The 19,000-nt window shown below is 37.6% G+C and overlaps 3 protein-coding genes across 3 annotated transcripts; 1 reads left to right on the forward strand and 2 right to left on the reverse strand.

Annotated features, from left to right (window-relative positions):
• Positions 1-1,654: 1,654 nt before the first annotated feature.
• Positions 1,655-6,620, reverse strand: LOC122086565 (vesicle-associated membrane protein 714). The gene is made up of 4 exons (XM_042655477.1): positions 5,982-6,620; positions 3,568-3,758; positions 2,907-3,070; positions 1,655-2,190 (listed from the first exon to the last, which is right to left on the reverse strand). Exons 1-4 carry the CDS (start codon positions 6,196-6,198, stop codon positions 2,100-2,102), a joined length of 663 nt encoding a protein of 220 aa, XP_042511411.1. The 5' UTR covers positions 6,199-6,620; the 3' UTR covers positions 1,655-2,099.
• A 91-nt stretch (positions 6,621-6,711) lies between these two features.
• Positions 6,712-11,937, forward strand: LOC122086566 (peptidyl-prolyl cis-trans isomerase CYP18-2). The gene is made up of 6 exons (XM_042655478.1): positions 6,712-6,952; positions 7,026-7,121; positions 7,229-7,290; positions 10,003-10,136; positions 10,622-10,706; positions 11,599-11,937. The coding sequence occupies exons 1-6, from the start codon at positions 6,881-6,883 to the stop codon at positions 11,642-11,644; spliced, it is 495 nt and encodes a 164-aa protein (XP_042511412.1). The 5' UTR covers positions 6,712-6,880; the 3' UTR covers positions 11,645-11,937.
• Positions 11,938-13,832: 1,895 nt separating this feature from the next.
• LOC122086568 (40S ribosomal protein S14) lies at positions 13,833-17,961 on the reverse strand. Its single transcript, XM_042655479.1, has 6 exons — positions 17,807-17,961; positions 16,526-16,645; positions 15,870-15,915; positions 14,772-14,857; positions 14,415-14,544; positions 13,833-14,213 (listed from the first exon to the last, which is right to left on the reverse strand). Exons 1-6 carry the CDS (start codon positions 17,807-17,809, stop codon positions 14,146-14,148), a joined length of 453 nt encoding a protein of 150 aa, XP_042511413.1. The 5' UTR covers positions 17,810-17,961; the 3' UTR covers positions 13,833-14,145.
• Between the last annotated feature and the right edge of the window lie 1,039 nt (positions 17,962-19,000).

A 19,000-nucleotide genomic window follows, 5' to 3' on the forward strand; every position in this document is an offset into this window, starting at 1 on the left:
TATATCCCAACCCTACAAAATATGAAATAACTTAAAAATATAAAATATTCATAACAAAGAGGAGAAAAAAATACAAAGTTACAAATTTCTTAGTAAAAAAAGCAAGAGAGATCGATGAGAAAATAAATTAGGAGTTTTCAGGTGTCAATGACTCAATGTCAAACAATATATAAAATTAGGTTAAAATCAACATTAACATCAGGGTCAACATCAGGGGAAAAAATCAGGGCCGGATCAGGCCAAAAGTCAAGGTAAAAAAATCATGACCGGGTTCAGAGTGGGCTGGGCAGGCCAAAGACATCAACTCTTACCTGCTCTAACCCTGACTCAGGGTTGGGCTGGCCCTCAAGGCCAAAATTTTTAGGTCAGTACTTGTTCGGGATCAGTGTGGGCCAAGGGCGGGTTCGGCCGTCAAGGCCAAACTTGCACCCCTAGTTCAAATCTTGTGAGAGACACAATTATCAAAGAAAAAGAAAGGTACTTTCTCAATTTTAAATACAATTAAAACTAATCGGTCAATCCAAACATTGATCTATCTACCATGATCGGAATTGTCAAGAAACAAGATCATTTACTGTCATTGGAATATTGCAAGAAAGAAAAGTGAAGAAGAGAGACAATAGGGAAACACATACACATGAAAAAATACATAGTCTAGTAGTATTATTCGTTCCAGATATGTAGAGCTTTGGGAGTGGAGCAAATGAGTGAATAATTTAGGGTACTTAGGTACCCTCTTTTTATTCCTAGAGCCAAAAGACCTGCTTTGTAAAATGCATTGTTGATAGGGTTATTAATCTAGTAAGAGAACGAGCTTCGTGCCCCAAGCAAGACGTTTGGTTCTAATCAAAAGTCTGTTCTCAACCAATCATATATGGTGAGTAGTTTTGTCCAACTAAAAGTTGGAATCAACAAAACTCCACCAATGCTGCTTTTTGAGAGGAAAAGAGGTTTCAGACAAAAAGTTAACCCTTATCCCTTGGACTATAATTTGTTGGTAAGCAAGACCCAATTGTGATATAGCCATTAATTAAGAGATGACCAAGAAGCTCCCAGCACAGCATCGCATGGATTTGAAATCCATTTAGAGTCGTCCGTGTAGGTTTTGCACAAGCAAAGAGGTGTTTCCCAATACAATAGAGATTCAACAATCAGTCATCAAACAACAACATTCAAAATCTAATCTCAACTTAATGGGGTCGACTACATGAAAATTCCAAACACGGATGAACGATCACCAAATTAAGCAGAAAGTTCAAAGAATCCACCGCTGATTAAGACCATTAAGCAAAGAGGTGATCCCTTTCCCAGTACAATAGAGATTCACCAACTAGTCACCGAACAACAACAACATCCAAAACCTTATCTCAATTTAATGGGGTCGGCTACATGGATATTCCAAACCAGGACGAACAATCACCGAGTTAAGCAGAAAGCTCAAAGAATCAGCCACTGATTGAGACCGTTAAGCAATCAATCACTCATCTTCAAACCAGCTGAAGGTTTGCCTTGAGTTCACAAAATCTACGAGGTGAAAAATGTCCAACGCCAACCACATAAATTGAGAAAAGCAGATCAGCTTTTGCTCAAGAAAAGCTTGCTAATAATCATCACTATAACATGAAAAATCACCAGTGCAAGAGAGAAGCAACAGTTCTAGAGAGAGCGATTTTTTCCAATTTTTATAATAAATACGAATTCAAACAGCAAAAGCAACTCTCCTACACAAATGGCAACCAAAATTAATATGAGCAGAAGCTAATCTTTCACAATGGATAATAAAAATAATATACAAGAAAATTTTGAAATTTACAGTACACACAATAGACAAAATCTGCAACAATTAATGAAGGAGAATGACAGGAAGGATATCACACCACAGTTCGCCAAACGGAATATTTGGAGCTTCTGCAGGGATGATTGCCAGGGTTATTTTTGGGGACCCTCGTAGATGCGGTAAATCAGCATTTGCCAACATATTTAGATATTCCGTGCCTTGGGACATATGGAGCCTCACTCAACTATAGAGAAGTAAGCAACATTCTTAAATGCAGCCACTACATAACTCGGGAGAACTTGGATACCAGTCAAGCTACATATCAAGATCGGCATGAAGGAAGAGTAACGCCCCCACAACAAGCAGCTATAATAATGTACAGCAACACTACTATCAAGCAGGTCAGCATGGCCCTGTGATTGATGAAGAAAGGTAATTTAGCCCCATAGGGGAACTAGAAATGCTCATTGGGTTTTCAAATTACAAGAAATGGCAAAACAGAATTACTAATAAAATTAAGTCCATGATCTCGACCAATTAATATTGCAGCTAAGTATTCATGGGAATGGCAGCACAACTCAAGCACTAATTGAGGTCTTTAGTGTCATGTGACACAAGGAATTGATGGAAGCTGAACACTTAATAATTTTGGGCAGGATGAGGCTTCATTCTTCAACTCCCTCCTAATCATTAAGCATAGATACATCGTAATTTAGATCATTAAATGAGTGAATCATCTCTTGAATTGGCCATATACTGAAAATAAACATGGCCAATTAATTCTAGACATAGAATGGATGCTACAGCCTTTTTTTTACCCAATTTTTTCAGAGTGAAAAGAGAAAGTCAATTGATCTGATGGCTATAAATGTCCAACTGGGGTTAATTCTAAAAGCCCTAAGTCATACTGATAGAACATTTCAGATCCCTTGCATGCTGGACATCCATCCCCAGGGAACAAGTCTTATGCAGCTCTTCATCATCATAAGATGCATATAATTGTAATGAAGACTGAGGGTCATGGCTCAATAGTTTGATCAACACTTGGGGGAATTAAGAATGCCTCTTGATTGGAGCATGCTCAATTTGACCAGCCTAAGCTTAAGCTGTAAGATATAAAGGTACTCACAATAACTTAGCATTCTTCATCCAAAGAGAACGACGAAGACGCCTGGACTGCTTTTTGAAGTGAAAGGCACTGTCCTGCATTGTTGCAGTTTTGTCCACGAGAAGTTCAATCCGGTCACCTCTCTCCAGTATCTTGTCAATATTCTCCACCATTATTGTGCGTATCTGAATATCAACAATTGTTCCCATCAGTAAATCGAGCAACCTAAGAATTAAATATCCAAACTGTCTGCCTCAGAAAACAAATATTTATCCAAAATTACATAAATTAACTGATAAAACTAGCAGATTGAAACCCCATAAAATACAATGGATTTAAGTCACTTGGAGTTTTTTTTTTTTGGGTAGTATTCACTCGGAGTATGAGGTCATGAAACTACAGAAGATGGTCTTGAATCCACTTCTCATAATCATAAAAGAGGCAGACAACAGAATCTGCACAGGTTCAGAAATCAAATTTCTTCTGCCTTTGTACTAAGAAATCATAAAATGCTTCAGACCTCAGTTATGGTCTTCCAGAAAACAAATCGAGGTTCTTCAATATTTCTTCATAAACAGAAAAGAAAGCATCCAATTGGACCACAAGAAAATCCTTTCCCAGGTGCTACAGAAAATTAGATCATCATTTTAAAAATAAAATCCAACAACAAAAAGATACTTGCCTCACCAACTTCGCTTCTTACACGGTTGAGAGTGTCTGCACTAGGATTACTGGAGAAGAATTCCATCTGCTGATGTAGGACCCTTGAAAATTCGTCATTCATTGCATAAGCTGGTGCAGAGTGAGCCACTCTGCCATAGTTTTTCATGAATCTCATATGGATATCCTCCAAGTATGAAAAAGGGATTCTCCCTGGATCAAATGGTGAAATGTAAAGAGATGTACTACAAGAAATCAAAAGATTCCTAAAGAAATGAAAGGATAAGAAAGGCCATGGATCAGCTAGGGATATCAAAAGTCTGAATAAGCAGGTGGAATCCCAAAGAGATGCTTAATGGTGCAGCAAACAATAAATATTACTTAAATTGACAGAGGTAGTTTACATGCATATATTATAAACTATAAAGGGGTAGCACCAGGTATTTAGTCAAATAGAAAAATGAACAGGACAAAAGTAAATGAAAGTTGAAAATTAAATTAGACTATATGGAAAGTTTATGTGAGATCAGACAGAATAAATCATGAAAAGAAAATCTCAATGAGCAGCCTCTCTTTTAATATCTTACAATTTCCTTTTTATTTCTCCGCTTTTATTTTTGGATGTGCAGGAGGAATGATTAAAAGCTAAGACTACTGTATCAAGTATCACCACCCGTGGCATGGCATGTACCACAGCATGCATACAGGTAGAAGTTAGAATAAATATTACCACTTACTTTACTACGAAGACTTCCTTCGTTCTGCTGATACCTCATTTCTTATATAGAGAGAAAATAATCAAATATAGTAGATAAGATCTGTTTACTGGTTTCCTTCAGTAACCCAAGATTCATCTATTTTTTAACCCTTCTTAGTGCTTGACCAGCCTTGAAACCTATCCTATCACTAGCAGATTACAAGAACCCTGTTGCTTCTATTGAAACTGAAAGACAAAATCCTAGGCACAGTTCTTTATTAACAAACAATTAAGGATTTCATTTGTCTAAAATTAGGCAAGGATTTGGTAGGGGAAGGGAAGAGAAAACAATTGCTTATGAGTTCCTTGAAAATGTGAATCCTGCCTGTTAGTTTTCTCAAAAGCCTTTTAAAAGCCTAACCATTTTCAGCATTGGTTTGTCCATTATTTTTTCTGTTACCCAAATCAGCGACTGACACCCTGTCCTCCCACAGTCCCCATAAGACTCTATGCAATAGCATTCTAACTAACCCTTCTTTGAGTCTTGATAAATTGAAAAAAAATATATTATTTCCAGGGGGGGGGGGGGGGGGAGTGTTTCTACAGACCCTAATTACATCAGCATTTTCAATACCATTGAAAGAATTCTTCTGTATGGATCAAGGCAAAGTTTCCAATTTATCCCATTCAACAACTTATGAAATGAAATGTCTGAATTGAACGAGAATACATGAGAATATGAATACATAAAACCCCAGTGGGAAAAGAAATTTTTTTCGACACATTATGGTTTCCATAACACAAAACCAAAAGGTGAATCTAAGAATAAAAGCTCTAAGCTTTAGCGGGACACCATCGTTGACTAGAAACCATATGGTAAAGATGAAAAAAAAGTATTGCAAGAAGAAGGATTTGAACTTAGAACATTAAGGTCTTTTCATGTGAAGATTCAGTTAAATGCTCTACAAAATTTTGGAAGGCTAGTCCTCAATTTATTTCATTGAAAGCTTTTCCAACCAAAGTATTTTATCAGGAAGCTATCTCAGCGGCTATCTCAACAATGTCCTGACCATCAGCAATTTGATTCCAAAGGATCATTTTTGTGAAATGTATGTTATTTTTTACTTCTCAAAAGGTGAATCAGTAACACTGGGCTACATTGCGCTATCGCTGATTATAGAAAGGCATCCTGTAAGGGATCTGAACCAGTTGATCAAGCAATTAGAAGGGCCAATGGCAATATCTTATGGTGGGCTTCTGCTTGTTATGAATTGCAGGGCCAAGAAGCACTACTTTGCCACAACAATTCGAGAATCACTTCTGTTTTAACCGCCATCACCGCATATCAAAAGAAGCAATCAACCCAATCCGATATTACAGTTTAAATTTTAAATATTACTAGGTTTTAGCCAGAACACAACCAATGAGAAGCAATAATATTACCTGTAGGTTAATTGAATAAAAGGATTCAAATAAATATAAACGACGAAATTATATCTAAGGACCGAGACCTCCTACCATAAATAATAAATAGAACCCTAAGGTTTCGAGAATGAATCGCATCACTTAAAACCCAATCTTTCTTTTACTAAAACAACAGGGTGAATAAAGATCATCATTCATTGGATTCACCAACATATAAACTACATAGAAAAAATTGTACTAGATATTAAAAATGCTATCAAAAGATGTTTTTTTTTTTTGGGGTGGGGGGTCAAATAATAGAATTAAATACTCACTTCCGAAGGTGTCATTCGCCATGCAGAGAAAGGTAACTCCATCAGATCTAAGTATGTGGAATATGTATCGATCTTGCGAGAAACACAGCCTCGAATCAGCCTCGGACGGTAATTTCTCCAGGATCCTTCGAGCAACGGCGCCTGTATTGCCTGAGACAGCGCTGAACTCAGCAAGCACGACTGTTCCCCTGGCGACCACTGCGTAGACAATCGCCATCTTTACAGAGATTTGAGGTCTCTCTTGTCGATCAGGAAGCTGATATACGAAGATTACCACGATTTCTGCTTCAATGGAACCATCGATCGCAAAGAAACACCGGGAAGAAAAGACAGAAATATTAATCTTCCGACAGCTAACGGTTAGGTTGAGAATTGAAGACAGCAGCTGTTGGGGAAACCCGCTCCGTCACCGGTAAGTCCACGATCGATCTCTCTCCCTCTCTCTCTCTTAATAAGGAAAAAAAAAACAGTACCTGCTCGCGTTCCCCTACGTCGTATCACAGAGTTCCGTTAAATGACGCCACTACCCCTGGTTGGATATACGTGCTCCCCTACTGTTTAAGTTCTAGCGTGGAGAGCACGCGACCAGGTAGGGTACTTTTGTATTCGTCTTCTGCATCTGCGGAAAGGGTATGTTGGTAATTATTTAGAGAATAACCCTATTCTAGTATTATTCTATTTGTAAAATGACAAAAATAACCATCTTTCGACCGTAGATTGTGTCAGGAGTCTCAGGAGACGCAGGACTCAGGGAGAGAACTAGAAGTATTCCTATGCGGTTTTCCTGTATATATGAACGATGGCGGTCGTGCCATAGGCGGTGAAGTTCTAACGGAGTCATCTGCGACAGCAAGAGAGGAAACCAGTTCAAAACGCTTTGGGACTTCCCGAGCTGAGAGATGTGGGGAAGCGCGGATGGAGGGCCTCCGGAGGTTACTCTTGAAACCTCCATGGGTTCTTTCACTGTAGAGGTTTTTCTCTCTCTCTTACCTTCACTGGATTTTCATTGGCGATTTTGAGATTTTTTTTTCTGGTTTGTGGCAGCTATATTTTAAGCACGCTCCTAGAACTTGCAGAAACTTCATTGAGCTTTCTCGAAGAGGTTACTACGACAACACTAAATTTCACCGAATTATCAAGGTTTCCTTTTCTTGTTTTAGATTTCAAATTTCTAAAACAATTATTAATTTTTTTTTTTATTTTCCCCTGGGCATTAACTTCTGCTTGTGTTAATTTCTTTTGTGTAGGATTTTATGGTACAAGGTGGAGATCCCACAGGAACAGGGAGGGGTGGAGAATCGATATACGGGTATCTGCCTTCTTTTCTCTCTTTATTCAAGCCACACTAAAATCATGGAGGTTTTCTCCACCTGGGCTTTGCTATTGTGTTGGGTGATGGTTTTTTTTTTTTTTTTGTTCTCACTAAAATTTATGAACAACTTCAATTTTCTCCATTTACTTTCTACTCCGAAAAAAAAATATCCTGCATATTTTGAGATATGTATCGCATACTGGATTCCTATTGCAAACAGAAGCTTATTTGGGGCTTATGAACTAGAACTTATCAATGAATCAAACAGATAGCTTTATCTTACTGTCGGCATTATTCCTGTTTTTGTTAGACTTAAATGCATAGGGATTGGGGATGGGTGGCTATTTATGTTACTGGTCAAGTGCCGGTAAATGTTAGGGTGTGTGTGTGTGTGTGTGTGTATGAATGTGAAGCCCGCATTTGGGGAAACAACAAAAAATGGTGAAATAATGAGAGCCGTTGGGGATAATCATAGGAATTACAGTAATAGGCGCAGGGAGATGTAGGGAAAATGCTAGGCAGACGACTTAAGAATACCTGACTGAGGTTGTTTGTAATTCAGAATGTTTCAACAGGATTAAATTATAAAAGTTTTGTGTTGACTTCTGAGAATAGATTGATCTTCATCTAATACACCATTCTCAAATTTTAAACTATGCCACCACTTTTTTTTTTAATGGGTAACAAGATACAAGCAGCAGAAAGATTATCTGCCATTACACTTATAAAACCCCATTTACTAGTTAAGAGTGATTGTTGTACACCACCCAGGGTTGAAAGTTCCTCCATATAAAGAACAAAAAGTACAACAGATAGAATGCTTTGTTTTGTAGATATTTGGGATTGTATGTTTTCTCAAAAATTCAACACATTATTTCACTTTTAAAATTTCCAATAAACAGTAACAGCAAATGCAAACCCTTTCCTTTTACCAACGGCCAAGACTTTTAATCCGTCCAGGACCTCAACCAGGGTGCTTGGTGTGTCTGTAAGAGCCGCAACATTATCCTGGGTATTTTGGGCCTTTCAGGATGGAGGCATTGATTAGTTGGCACACAAAACATATAACGAAACGAAGAGGTATCACTTATTATCATACTGAGAACTATAAAGATCACAAATTTACAACAAAATGTATGGCACAAGTCAATAAACACAAAGACAGAAGAAGGGACAGATTATTAGAGCATTAAAGTAGAGAATGGCCAAAGAAAGGTGAACGATGACGACTATGTTTTGGTAGCTGAACACTTAGCATGAAAAATATACAAGGTTTTCACAAAGTAGAGAAACTGCAAATGATAGATACTCAAAATTCTTCCTCTTCCCCGCCTATTCTCAAGCCTTGAATTAGTTTCACCCAATCAATTTTCTTGTTGGTAGCAGCCACTTTATGCGTGAGTTGGTCAGTCTATGCCTCAAAAATGCCAAGGAACACTTGGATAATGCTACAGCCCCTTATCCTAAAAGCTTAAGCTATTAAGTAAGGGCCACAACAATGTATATCAACACACAACAACACCTCTCACGCGTGCAGGCCCACACACGCATGCACGGCTCTTCATGTGACACCATCAAGTGGTGCCAAGGGGACACAACACATAAGGGCAAAAAAACACATAATACAAACCCCTCACATTTACCAGGGATCAAACAACTGACCTCCTGACTCTGATACCATTACAACCTTATCCCAAAAACTCGAGCTGTTAAGGGCCACAACAATATATACTGCACACAACAACAGATAACACTGATGTTAGGCAAGACCCACATAATTCCATACAACAGAAAAGAATTGATTCCAGATTTCTTTGGAGCGTGAACAGTGGTGAAGCAGTTGATCTCAGGGTTCAAGAGTTCAGAATTGGGACTGGAAATGGTTGCTTCCGATTCTGATCTGATTCCATTTCAGATCAGCCAGAATCCGCTGTAATTCACCCTAAAATCAGCATCTGTACTGTTCTGGATCGGCTGGAATCGGGATTTCAGCTAGCCAATTGCAATTCTGATTCCATCAACCTTGATTGATTTACAGTGTGTTTTTCATATTCATGTGGGACAGCTGTTTTGGATTTCCTTTCACAAAAGTGATTGTAGCCCAGACCTTGTCCTTGATTTCTGTCCATGCAAAGGGCATTTTTTGGTGCTTTAACTTTCCAAATTCTCTTTCAATAAGTCAAAGGAGTTTTTGCATATACAAATAGCTTATGGTAAGACTTAGTAAACACCAACAACAACAACTCAGCCTTATCCCAACTAAATGGGGACGGCTAGTTAGTAAACACCACATTTAAAATTATATATTAATATTTGGTTACACTTCGATGTATCCATGTTGGTAAATTAAATAAATCTGTTCAGTCCCTGGATGGGCCCTGTTCAGTCAGGCGTGCTTCACTATAGCCGCTTTTAGTCACTAACTAGTGCTATTCTGTTCTCTGGGAGACTCCACCAAAAGGTTCTTTTTCTCACGTTATTTTTCCCATCTTCCTTCTCGAGATGATTAAATTCATTTGTATGCCTGATATCTAACCGTCGAAACGAAAGAGATGGGGCAAGAGGCCCCCGGATCCTGTGAAAGGTTCAGAACAAACATTTTCTATACATAAATATGCCAAAATTTTCACATTTTTTCTAGTTTAAGACTAAGTGTGACATGCTATGGGTCAGTTTACCCATTCTAATTTGTGTTCTAAAGCTGTGCAGTTCTAAGTTTGAAGATGAGATAAAACCTGAGTTGAAGCATACTGGAGCTGGTATTCTATCCATGGCAAATGCAGGTCCAAATACCAATGGAAGTCAGTTCTTTATTACCCTTGCACCATGTCAGCATCTGGATGGTAATAACATTTTCTGATTAGCATGCTCCATTTTACCAATTTTTCAAGGAACCATTACTGGAATTCCTCACCCCTTCCTTCTATCAAACTATAGACAGAATAGTAGATTCAGTGATTATATTCATCAAGACATCAGCAAGGTGTGGATGATTCCCAAAGGAATTGTAGTTCAGTCACAGCAAATTGCATGATGCCATCATATTCTATGCAAAGACAACCCCGACCAAATTTCAGACCTATGCTAGTTTTTGCAACTCTTAGGAAAGCATGATTCTTCTTAAGAGTATCTTATTTTTGGTGCAAGTTCACACCTACCTAAAGATTTCATTGCTGGTGCTTGTGTTCCCTGAATTAGAACTTCCATCAATTATTCTTGCTTTGAGAATGACAGGCTTTCTGATCTTATGTCTTTATGGAAAAGTTCTATTGCCCTATTTAGAATGTTATTTGATAATGCTTGGTTATGGATTTCTCTTTTTGTCCAGGAAAACACACAATATTTGGAAGAGTTTGTAGGGGAATGGAAATCATCAAAAGACTGGGAAGTATTCAAACCGACAACATTGATAGGTATGGCTTCAATGGAATATGATTTTTAAGCTCCTTAAGAGTGATGTTGAAACTAGGAATGATGTTGGGCCCAGAATTAAACTAGATATCCTGGGTGACTCTGTGATAGACAGTTTTTCCACATGAAAGTAGGCAGTGCCTGGTGTTGAGGGGATTGAATGCAATTTCCTAGCCTCGACTTTTTAGCCATGTGGTTTTCCCATATTATTAATTAAGTTAAGAACTAAGATGTACATTTATTTGTGGCAAAAGTTATAATGGGAACTCTTTAAAGAGAGGAATCTCTATGTGAACATGCTATTTCTGCCATTCCTACCATCTAGGTATCCCTTCAAAAATCTTGGATGTCATTATGAAGATGGCCTGCCATATACTGAACGTTTACTTCCTGCTACTTTCAGTCTCTAAAAGTGTGAAGTGGTGGAAGGCTGGTCTAGCTGTTCCAGCTGTTGGCTAGATAGGGAACCTTGTGGATTTCCTATCCGTTAAATCTCATTGCCGAACTCGACCATAGGTCTAATATGTGCTTTGACTTCCAAATTTTGACTAAAATTGACTGGAGGATTGTGTCATTTGGAATAATCATCTTGGGCTGAAATTTAATACTTGAATATAGAGGGTGATGTCGGCAACGTGGCTAAATTAAGATGTGCAGAGGCAACACTAGAGATTCTTTTCTTCATGTGCCTGCGCAGAAGCGGAACTGTTTAATTCCATTTATTCTCTGCTAATGTCATTATGCGTGAATTTATTAATTGATAATTAGCAATATGAAGGAAAAGAGGTAACTGCGGCTAAGATACAAACTATGGAAAAACTGGAAACACTGCACAATCATTTGCCTATTCCTAATTCCTCCAGTTACTGATAATTTACTCCTCTGCTGATTCAGGCCTATCCATGATGTGAAGATACTGCGAACCGCTGTCAAGGACTGATGGAGCAAACTTGTCGTCAGCTGAGATTCTTTTAGCATCGAATGGTCAATTCTCTGTCTTAAGAAAGATTTGCAGAATATGGTCCGATGATAGAACTAATTAACAGTGGGAAGTGATACTATTAAAGCAGGCAGTCTTGAATTTATATATGCCATTGAGATTCTATATATCTGAATCATTTCGATTTATATTTTCCTTTATGTCATTATCAGACGAGTTCTCATGCAAGTGTGCACTTCATGTAGGCACTGGACAGAGTGCAAGCAATTAAGCAATGCTATTTAATTTTCTAATATTACCAACCACAAAGAAAAAGGTGTAGTTTAGAGCAGTCATTCCTTGTGATGCGGTGCCTCTGAATATGAAGGGATTTTTATTTTGGGGTGTGGGGAAGGGATAGGTACTTGATGCTGATGGATCTAATTGGTTTGAGGAAATCTTAGGCTGCGTTTGGTAACGTTCTAGTAAAGCGTTTTTAGAGTTTTCTCATTTTATGAGAACGAAAAAACGGAATAAAGCGTTTGGTGCATTTATGGTGTGTTTCGTTTAAAAAAAGAAGAAGGTAGAAACGAGAATTGAGGGAACGACAAAAGGTAGTTCTGTTCCAGTTTGTTCAAAAAAGAACAGTATTTTGACACAGAAATTGAAATTTTTATTTTTGACACGAAATGTCGTTTCTGCTCACCAAACGCAGCCTTATAGACATAGTTTAGAGACACGACTGGTGGTAATGGCTGTGATCTGTTGTTACAGTGGCCTTCCTGTGTGAAAATGTCTGGGCGAGAGCAGTTGTTCCTGGTTGATCGTGTCGCACACTTCGGCTGTGTTTGATAATCATTCAGTTGCAAAAATGATGTTTCGTGTCAAAAACAGAATTTTCAATGTGTTAAAATGTCGTTTTAAAATTAAAAAAAAAAAATGGTGTTTGATAAACCTGTTTTAGGAACGATTGCTTTAGACTTTAGTTGTTCATCTTTTTGTATTTGAAACAAAATCGAAATGATGGAAAAAGATTTTGTAGTTCATCATTTTATGTTTTTAGTTTTTTTTTTCCTTTTCATTTAAAAAAAAAAATTAAAAAAACACCAAGTTGACACCGAACGTTTTATTTCATTTTTTATGGATTTAGGATGAATTTTGATGTTTTTCTAAATGACTACCAAACACAGTCTTCTTGTATCCTTGAATAGGTTCTACCAAAAAAAAAAAATGATACTGTGGGCCATGTTATTCCATCACCCTACAGCTGTCATATGACACTTTAATCGGATTCAAATTTGGTGAATATGTTATTTGCGTTATATGATAAAAATTACAATTCAAGTTCCCGTATTCAATTGTTACTTCATCAAGTGTAACAACTAACAAATGTATGGCATGTCTAGGTAATGAACAGGAAGTTCTAAAAAAAACGAAGGGGATTTATCCACAAATGACAAGTCACACACTTGCAACGGTATGGAACTAAAAGGGGTAGCATACAAGAGGGACGGGGTTACCTGCTGCTAGTGGACTCTAATGGTCAGGGTGCATGGCTGAATCCCCCAGCCATTGAATGCTTGATGCACCCCATCGCTCACTGCAGATGCCGTGACATCAGACACTAAGAGCAGAATATTTGCAGCAACCATTCACCAGAAGTGACATTCTCAATCGATGAATAAATTGAGAAACGAACTAACCACAATTAACAGCTATCTAGTGCTCGAACTGCCTATCTTTGCATGCTGACAACGGGGCCAATACCCTTTTTATCAGTTCAAAGCCAAGGGTTTCTAAACCCCTCCATATCCACTTCTAAATACTCTTAACTCCAAATAGGTTTACACTAATCCAATCGTTGGTGCATGAACTGGATTCTCATGAGATATGTCAAAACGGCAAATTCACACAAAAAAGCTAGGAATACCCAGATAAACATCCAGAAAAATCTTCATAGTTCCTCTTATAAGCTTCTAATCTGATACAGAAGCCTGCCAACCTTGATGAGTTTATTACCAATGTTTCTAGACACGATAAATAGGCAAGTCAAAAAACATAGACGCCAGGTGGGTTCTTGCAATATAAGTCAGAGTCGGCTAAAACAAGAAGAAATTGAGGATTATGGAACCAATATGCCTTGCCAATGCATGCATCTAATACGGCATCATTTTCTTGCCAAAAAGCAATCATACCAACATAACATTAGTTTAGAGTAATACTTCAATTTTATAGGAGGAAAAATACTCTTAACAGAGAATTGTCAAAACTACACAATTGTTCACTGATAACTGAAAACAAACTAAGGACTCGGCATCATTTTCTTGCCAAAAAGCAATCATACCAACATAACATTAGTTTAGAGTAATACTTCAATTTCATAGGAGGAAAAATACTCTTAACAGAGAATTGTCAAAACTACAAAATTGTTCACTGATAACTGAAAACAAACTAAGGACTCCAGATAAGAGAAACACCACCAACTGCATGCTCTGCCACCACCAGACAATAAAATAAATGACTCACAGCCTCCTTCCTCTTCTACCACCCTTTCTGCGTGTGCTGTCAGTGGGTATCGGAGTCACATCCTCTGAAACATACATAGATAAGAGATCAATATTATGGTTATACTTAACAATGGATGAAATCCATTTTCCTCCGCAAATAAGCAATACACAAAATGTTCGAAAAATGAAAAGCAAGAGATGGAGTGAAATTCTACAAACAAGATAATTTCAATATGTCAAGATACAAGAGAGGTAAGTGTCCCTCTTGATGGCAAAAGTCTTACCTATGCGGCCAATTCTCATTCCAGATCGCGCAAGGGCCCTAAGTGCAGACTGGGCACCCGGACCGGGTGTCTTTGTCTTGTTCCCACCTGTGGCACGAAGCTTGATATGCAGAGCTGTGATGCCAAGTTCCTATAGAGAAAAGAAAATAAGAGTCAAGCTGCTGCTTGATTTATAATGTAGCATGTTATCTCTTCCTCTTTTTTTTTCTTCAATTGTAATACCACTACTGGTTTAGACATTGAATCCTTGAACTAGGCACCAGTAAGCTATTAAAAGAAAGTTCAAAAAGTAGGGATAACTCTCAGGATAGCAAATTCAGTATAATAATGTCTACAGAATGCAGGTATAATTCACACCTTGCATCTTTGCGCAACATCCTGGGCTGCAAGCATAGCTGCATATGGAGATGACTCATCCCTATCAGCCTTGACCTTCATGCCACCTGAAATGGGAAAAAGGTTGAGAAGGTTTGTAAGACACCCTAGATGTACAAGTCCTTTGTGAAAGTTGACCTAAAAGATGACTACCAGAAATAATGAACCAATATTATAGCATGGATGAGCATGCACCTTTACAACCACTCGTCGGTGAAAAAGAAAATAGCTACGTAAGGGAAGTCAATGTATAATTGAGACTACAGCCAAAAACAGAGTCCTTTCCTAGTTTCAACAAAAAAAAGTTGGGCAGTGCTATAATTATCTTACTTTTCCCAGCAGGGGGGCAAGGAATGAAATGAATTAAATATGCTTATGATAAATAGGAAAATATCTTTTCAAATCAACAGACTGTTAGAATTTCTATTGTATTTCGCATTTGATTTATTGACCTAAAGGAAAATTGATGATTGAACAGTGAGTCCCTGCTATCTGTATAGGAGTCATGTTCTCATGTACCTCCTAGGGGGAGTCACCTTATAACACTCACCACCAAACCTCCTTATGTGGAAACATGTCCTAAAATTTGTTGGGGAAGTCCATCAACTTGATGCACAGAAGATTGTATGGAAACATAAGTAACAAGAATAATTGCCTAGTCCAGTCAGATGTTGTATTCGACAGATTGGGTTCCTTGCGAGTGCCACATACAATGCAAGTCACAAACACTATAAACTTCAGTGACCTGATACGCAATGGAGTGTCCATTCCCAAATGATCCAATCCAAACCAATCAAGAGAATGATGCACAAAGCCAGCATACTTATGCACAACAGTGAAAATATAACATGCAAAAAAATAGCGAAGTAATTCAGATAAAAAGAATAGTCACATTTTTACAATTAAAATGAAATTACTTCACAGACCCAAACTACAGGACCGGGTCTTATTTGGAATTCATCAGTTGCCCGACCCAGGCCTGCCCTAATTGCAATCATAAGAGTGAAGCGCATCCAAAGTTCGAAACCAACAAAAAGACCAAAAGCAGAGAAAAACATAAAGATGCAAAATCATACATACCAGTGATTCGTACAAGTGTTTCTCTTCCTGATAAATCAGTGACATGCTGCAGTCCAAATGTAAAACTCATCAGTATTTGTGATCAAGCTTACCAGGATTGAACTTGAAAAAACCAGTAAATCAAAACAAGTCACATCAGGTGCAACCAAGATCCAATCAACTTGTACACTAAAAAAAAAAAAGATCCAATCAACTTTATATTTTTTAGGTCTCTTTACTGGGACTATGTTTGGCCGTCGAGCAAATAGAAAAAGAACACTTTATTTTATTACTACAGTAATTATTGAATCTTTTGGTTGTCCAGTGAGTTTAAACTTCAAATTTCGCAACATTTTGACACTCCAACTACATTCCCAACAAGGTTCTGTTAAAACGTTACCAAATCAGACCCATTTAATGTTGTGATTCTCAAACAGTAAACTCAAGCAACCGTGGGTGCCAACCATTTCTTTCATTCTCTTGCATTTTCTCAGAAAAAAACATCAATTACAAATATATCTCATTTCTTACATTTCACCTTCTTCTCTCTAACACTCTCTGGACAACCAAACAATCAAAGAAGGCCTAAATACAGTTGGAAGCAGATCTGAATAGCACTATGGCAGCCTTCTTTGTAAATATTTTTTTCACTAGTTAATAGGAACACATATACTTACAATGAATGTGTCATTAAACGATGCAAAAATGTGAGCCACTCCAAAAACATGCTCCCCATCACGGACAGTAGGCCCAAGAGTCACATTTTCTTCCTTTGGCTCCCTAACCTTCCTCTTCGACTGGATATTCCAAACACAAAAAAATAGTAAGTAATTATGCATAACTTGAAAAACATCTATACTTTTGTTCCTTCTTTTCAATTCACAAATGGAATGGATTATATTTACATTGTAGTCCAGCAACAGTGGGGGGAAATACAAAGTCTCATATAGCATGCTCATATATCCATCATATTTCATTAAATGCCTTGAAAAGAGATGTTTCCCATTCCAACAATCAATCTCATTAACCGATCATCCTATCATCTTATAAGCATCACAGTGGCAGGTCACAGACTACATTCATATCTATGCACACATGGAATTACATTTGCAATTCAAATTCAATTGTCACTATAAAAAAATAGGACCCTCAACATGCTTCTTGCTTGCCAAAATATTAATAGACCGTTTCATTCTTCATAAATAGTTCTTAAAAGGATGTTTTAAGGCAGTAAAGGTTTTTTTCACTGATTAACAATTTTGGAATGAAGATATTTGCTCATCAGTGCAAAGAAAATTAAAGTACATATGTCAAGGTATTATATCGCTACCATTGAGAACCAAGAAAAGGGAATGGCGGATGGCAGATGGAAGCGCTGCAGCCGATAGCACTAATAATTTAGTGTACATGTTTAAAGCTGCAACCTATATGCTAAATAATAACGAACGGCATAAGAAGGTCAATAGTTCCAATTGCGAAACCAGTTGCGGATGGCATCAAATAATTCCGCAGTGAAAAGCAAAACAGAAGTACTTCAGTATATGATTTACCCTCAAAAGTACCACAAACAGATTTTTAGTAAATCATTCTTCGTTGCAGACAAACAAAAGCCTCGAGAATCCAAGCTCACGGATGAGTGTATCGAAACCCTAGAATTCTACATAAATTGAAGAGATCTATAACAGCATAAAACCAACATCCACACAGAGATGAACATGAATATTCGAACAATGACTATAGAGTTGAATGCTGAAATTAGATTAAATACGTCAACAAAATTATCCGGCATTCATATCTGAGAAGTGAAATAATACGCAGATCAACAGTTAGGGTTCTCCACAACTGATTCAATCACAAAATTTCGTTTGAAAGAAAGCAAACACACCGGGAAACATACATGGCCATGAGTATCTACGAATTGTGAATGGTAAAAGAAAGCACGGACGTTGCCCCCTTACCATTGCTTCGAGCAAATAGATGGCCGCAAGGGTTAGAGAGTGGTGCGCTTCCCTTCCTTCCGAAACCCTACAACAAACGAGGACTGAACATGTCGCATCCCAGTAGCCTTTTATACCAGGAATGAGTTTAGGGTTTTAGAAGGATAAAAACTAAAATGACAGAATACCCCCTCGTATTTAAACAAATTCCAAAGGCACCCCCGTTGCAAAAAAGGATGGATTCCCCACACCGCCAGTGTGGAGGAATCTTCCACCCTACCCCAATGGCAGCGCAGGAAACAGTATCACTCACATGGATACATATATAAATGATCAGGCGAGGATTTTTTATTTTTTTTTTATTTTTATGAAGAAATAGAAAATGATAAACTCAAACTTCTCTGAGCCTTAAAAGTGTTACTTATATACACACAGATATATATATATATATTATTTATTTATTATTATTATTTTTTTTCAGTTTTATGAAAAAAAAAATACTTATTAGTAAACCATCAGAATGCATGAAATACATTAGTTAAGTGAGAAACTTTTTACCTTAAAAAGGTTAAATTACATACCCATTGTTATAGAATATGATTTTTAGGGTACCTCATGTTTTAAAATAGACATCTGTGGTACCTTCTAAATTGGTTTTATTTTTCAAATTTGCCCTTGTATGCCAATGTTTGGTATTTGTATTATATTATCATCACCCCTTTGTTTTTCCCCCTCCCTCACTTTACAAATCTGCCCCTCCTTAAGCATTTTGGCCTTCTTTGCCTTGGGCTCTCACTTCCACCACCCACTATCTTGCCTCTGCCTTTCGGTGCCCTATCTTGCAATTGCTCTCTTCTCTCCCCTCTCCCACCCCAATTCCCCAAATTCAATAGAGACCCTTTTTCCGCACTCTCTTCCCTCCTTTATACCATTCTCATCCCCCTCCACCTTCTTACTCCACCCCAATCACGACATCTTTTTCTCTCTCTCTCTAATAATTTACACAAGATATTTCAACTGTTTTTTGAAGTGTTTCTAAGTTAAAAATATAACGTTTGAAACATTTTCTACTTGAAGACATTTTTTCGTGAAAGGTCTAAAGTTAAGCTACACAATAGGTTCAATTTAAGTCGTTTTTGGTCGATGGGTGAGTCACTTTTGCCTAGCTATGAGAATCCCTTTACATAAAAAATATATATATAATAAAAAAAAAAA

This window comes from Macadamia integrifolia, chromosome 8, assembly GCF_013358625.1.
Source record: "Macadamia integrifolia cultivar HAES 741 chromosome 8, SCU_Mint_v3, whole genome shotgun sequence".
Lineage (NCBI taxonomy): Eukaryota > Viridiplantae > Streptophyta > Magnoliopsida > Proteales > Proteaceae > Macadamia > Macadamia integrifolia.

Excerpts from the sequence above, each read along its gene's own strand:
- LOC122086568 (XM_042655479.1), bottom strand. Across the intron at positions 14,858-15,869 it reads AACACTTGTACGAATCACTG|GTGGCATGAAGGTCAAGGCT; the intron begins GTATGTATGATT and ends TTCCCATTTCAG. Across the intron at positions 14,545-14,771 it reads ATGTTGCGCAAAGATGCAAG|GAACTTGGCATCACAGCTCT; the intron begins GTGTGAATTATA and ends TTTTCTCTATAG.
- LOC122086566 (XM_042655478.1), top strand. The coding sequence starts at position 6,881 with ATGTGGGGAAGCGCGGATGGAGGGCCTCCGGAGGTTACTCTTGAAACC. Across the intron at positions 7,122-7,228 it reads AATTTCACCGAATTATCAAG|GATTTTATGGTACAAGGTGG; the intron begins GTTTCCTTTTCT and ends TCTTTTGTGTAG. Across the intron at positions 7,291-10,002 it reads GGTGGAGAATCGATATACGG|TTCTAAGTTTGAAGATGAGA; the intron begins GTATCTGCCTTC and ends AAAGCTGTGCAG.
- LOC122086565 (XM_042655477.1), bottom strand. The coding sequence starts at position 6,198 with ATGGCGATTGTCTACGCAGTGGTCGCCAGGGGAACAGTCGTGCTTGCT. Across the intron at positions 3,071-3,567 it reads TAAGAAGCGAAGTTGGTGAG|ATACGCACAATAATGGTGGA; the intron begins GCAAGTATCTTT and ends GTTGATATTCAG. Across the intron at positions 2,191-2,906 it reads ATGAAGAATGCTAAGTTATT|GGCCATGCTGACCTGCTTGA; the intron begins GTGAGTACCTTT and ends CATCAATCACAG.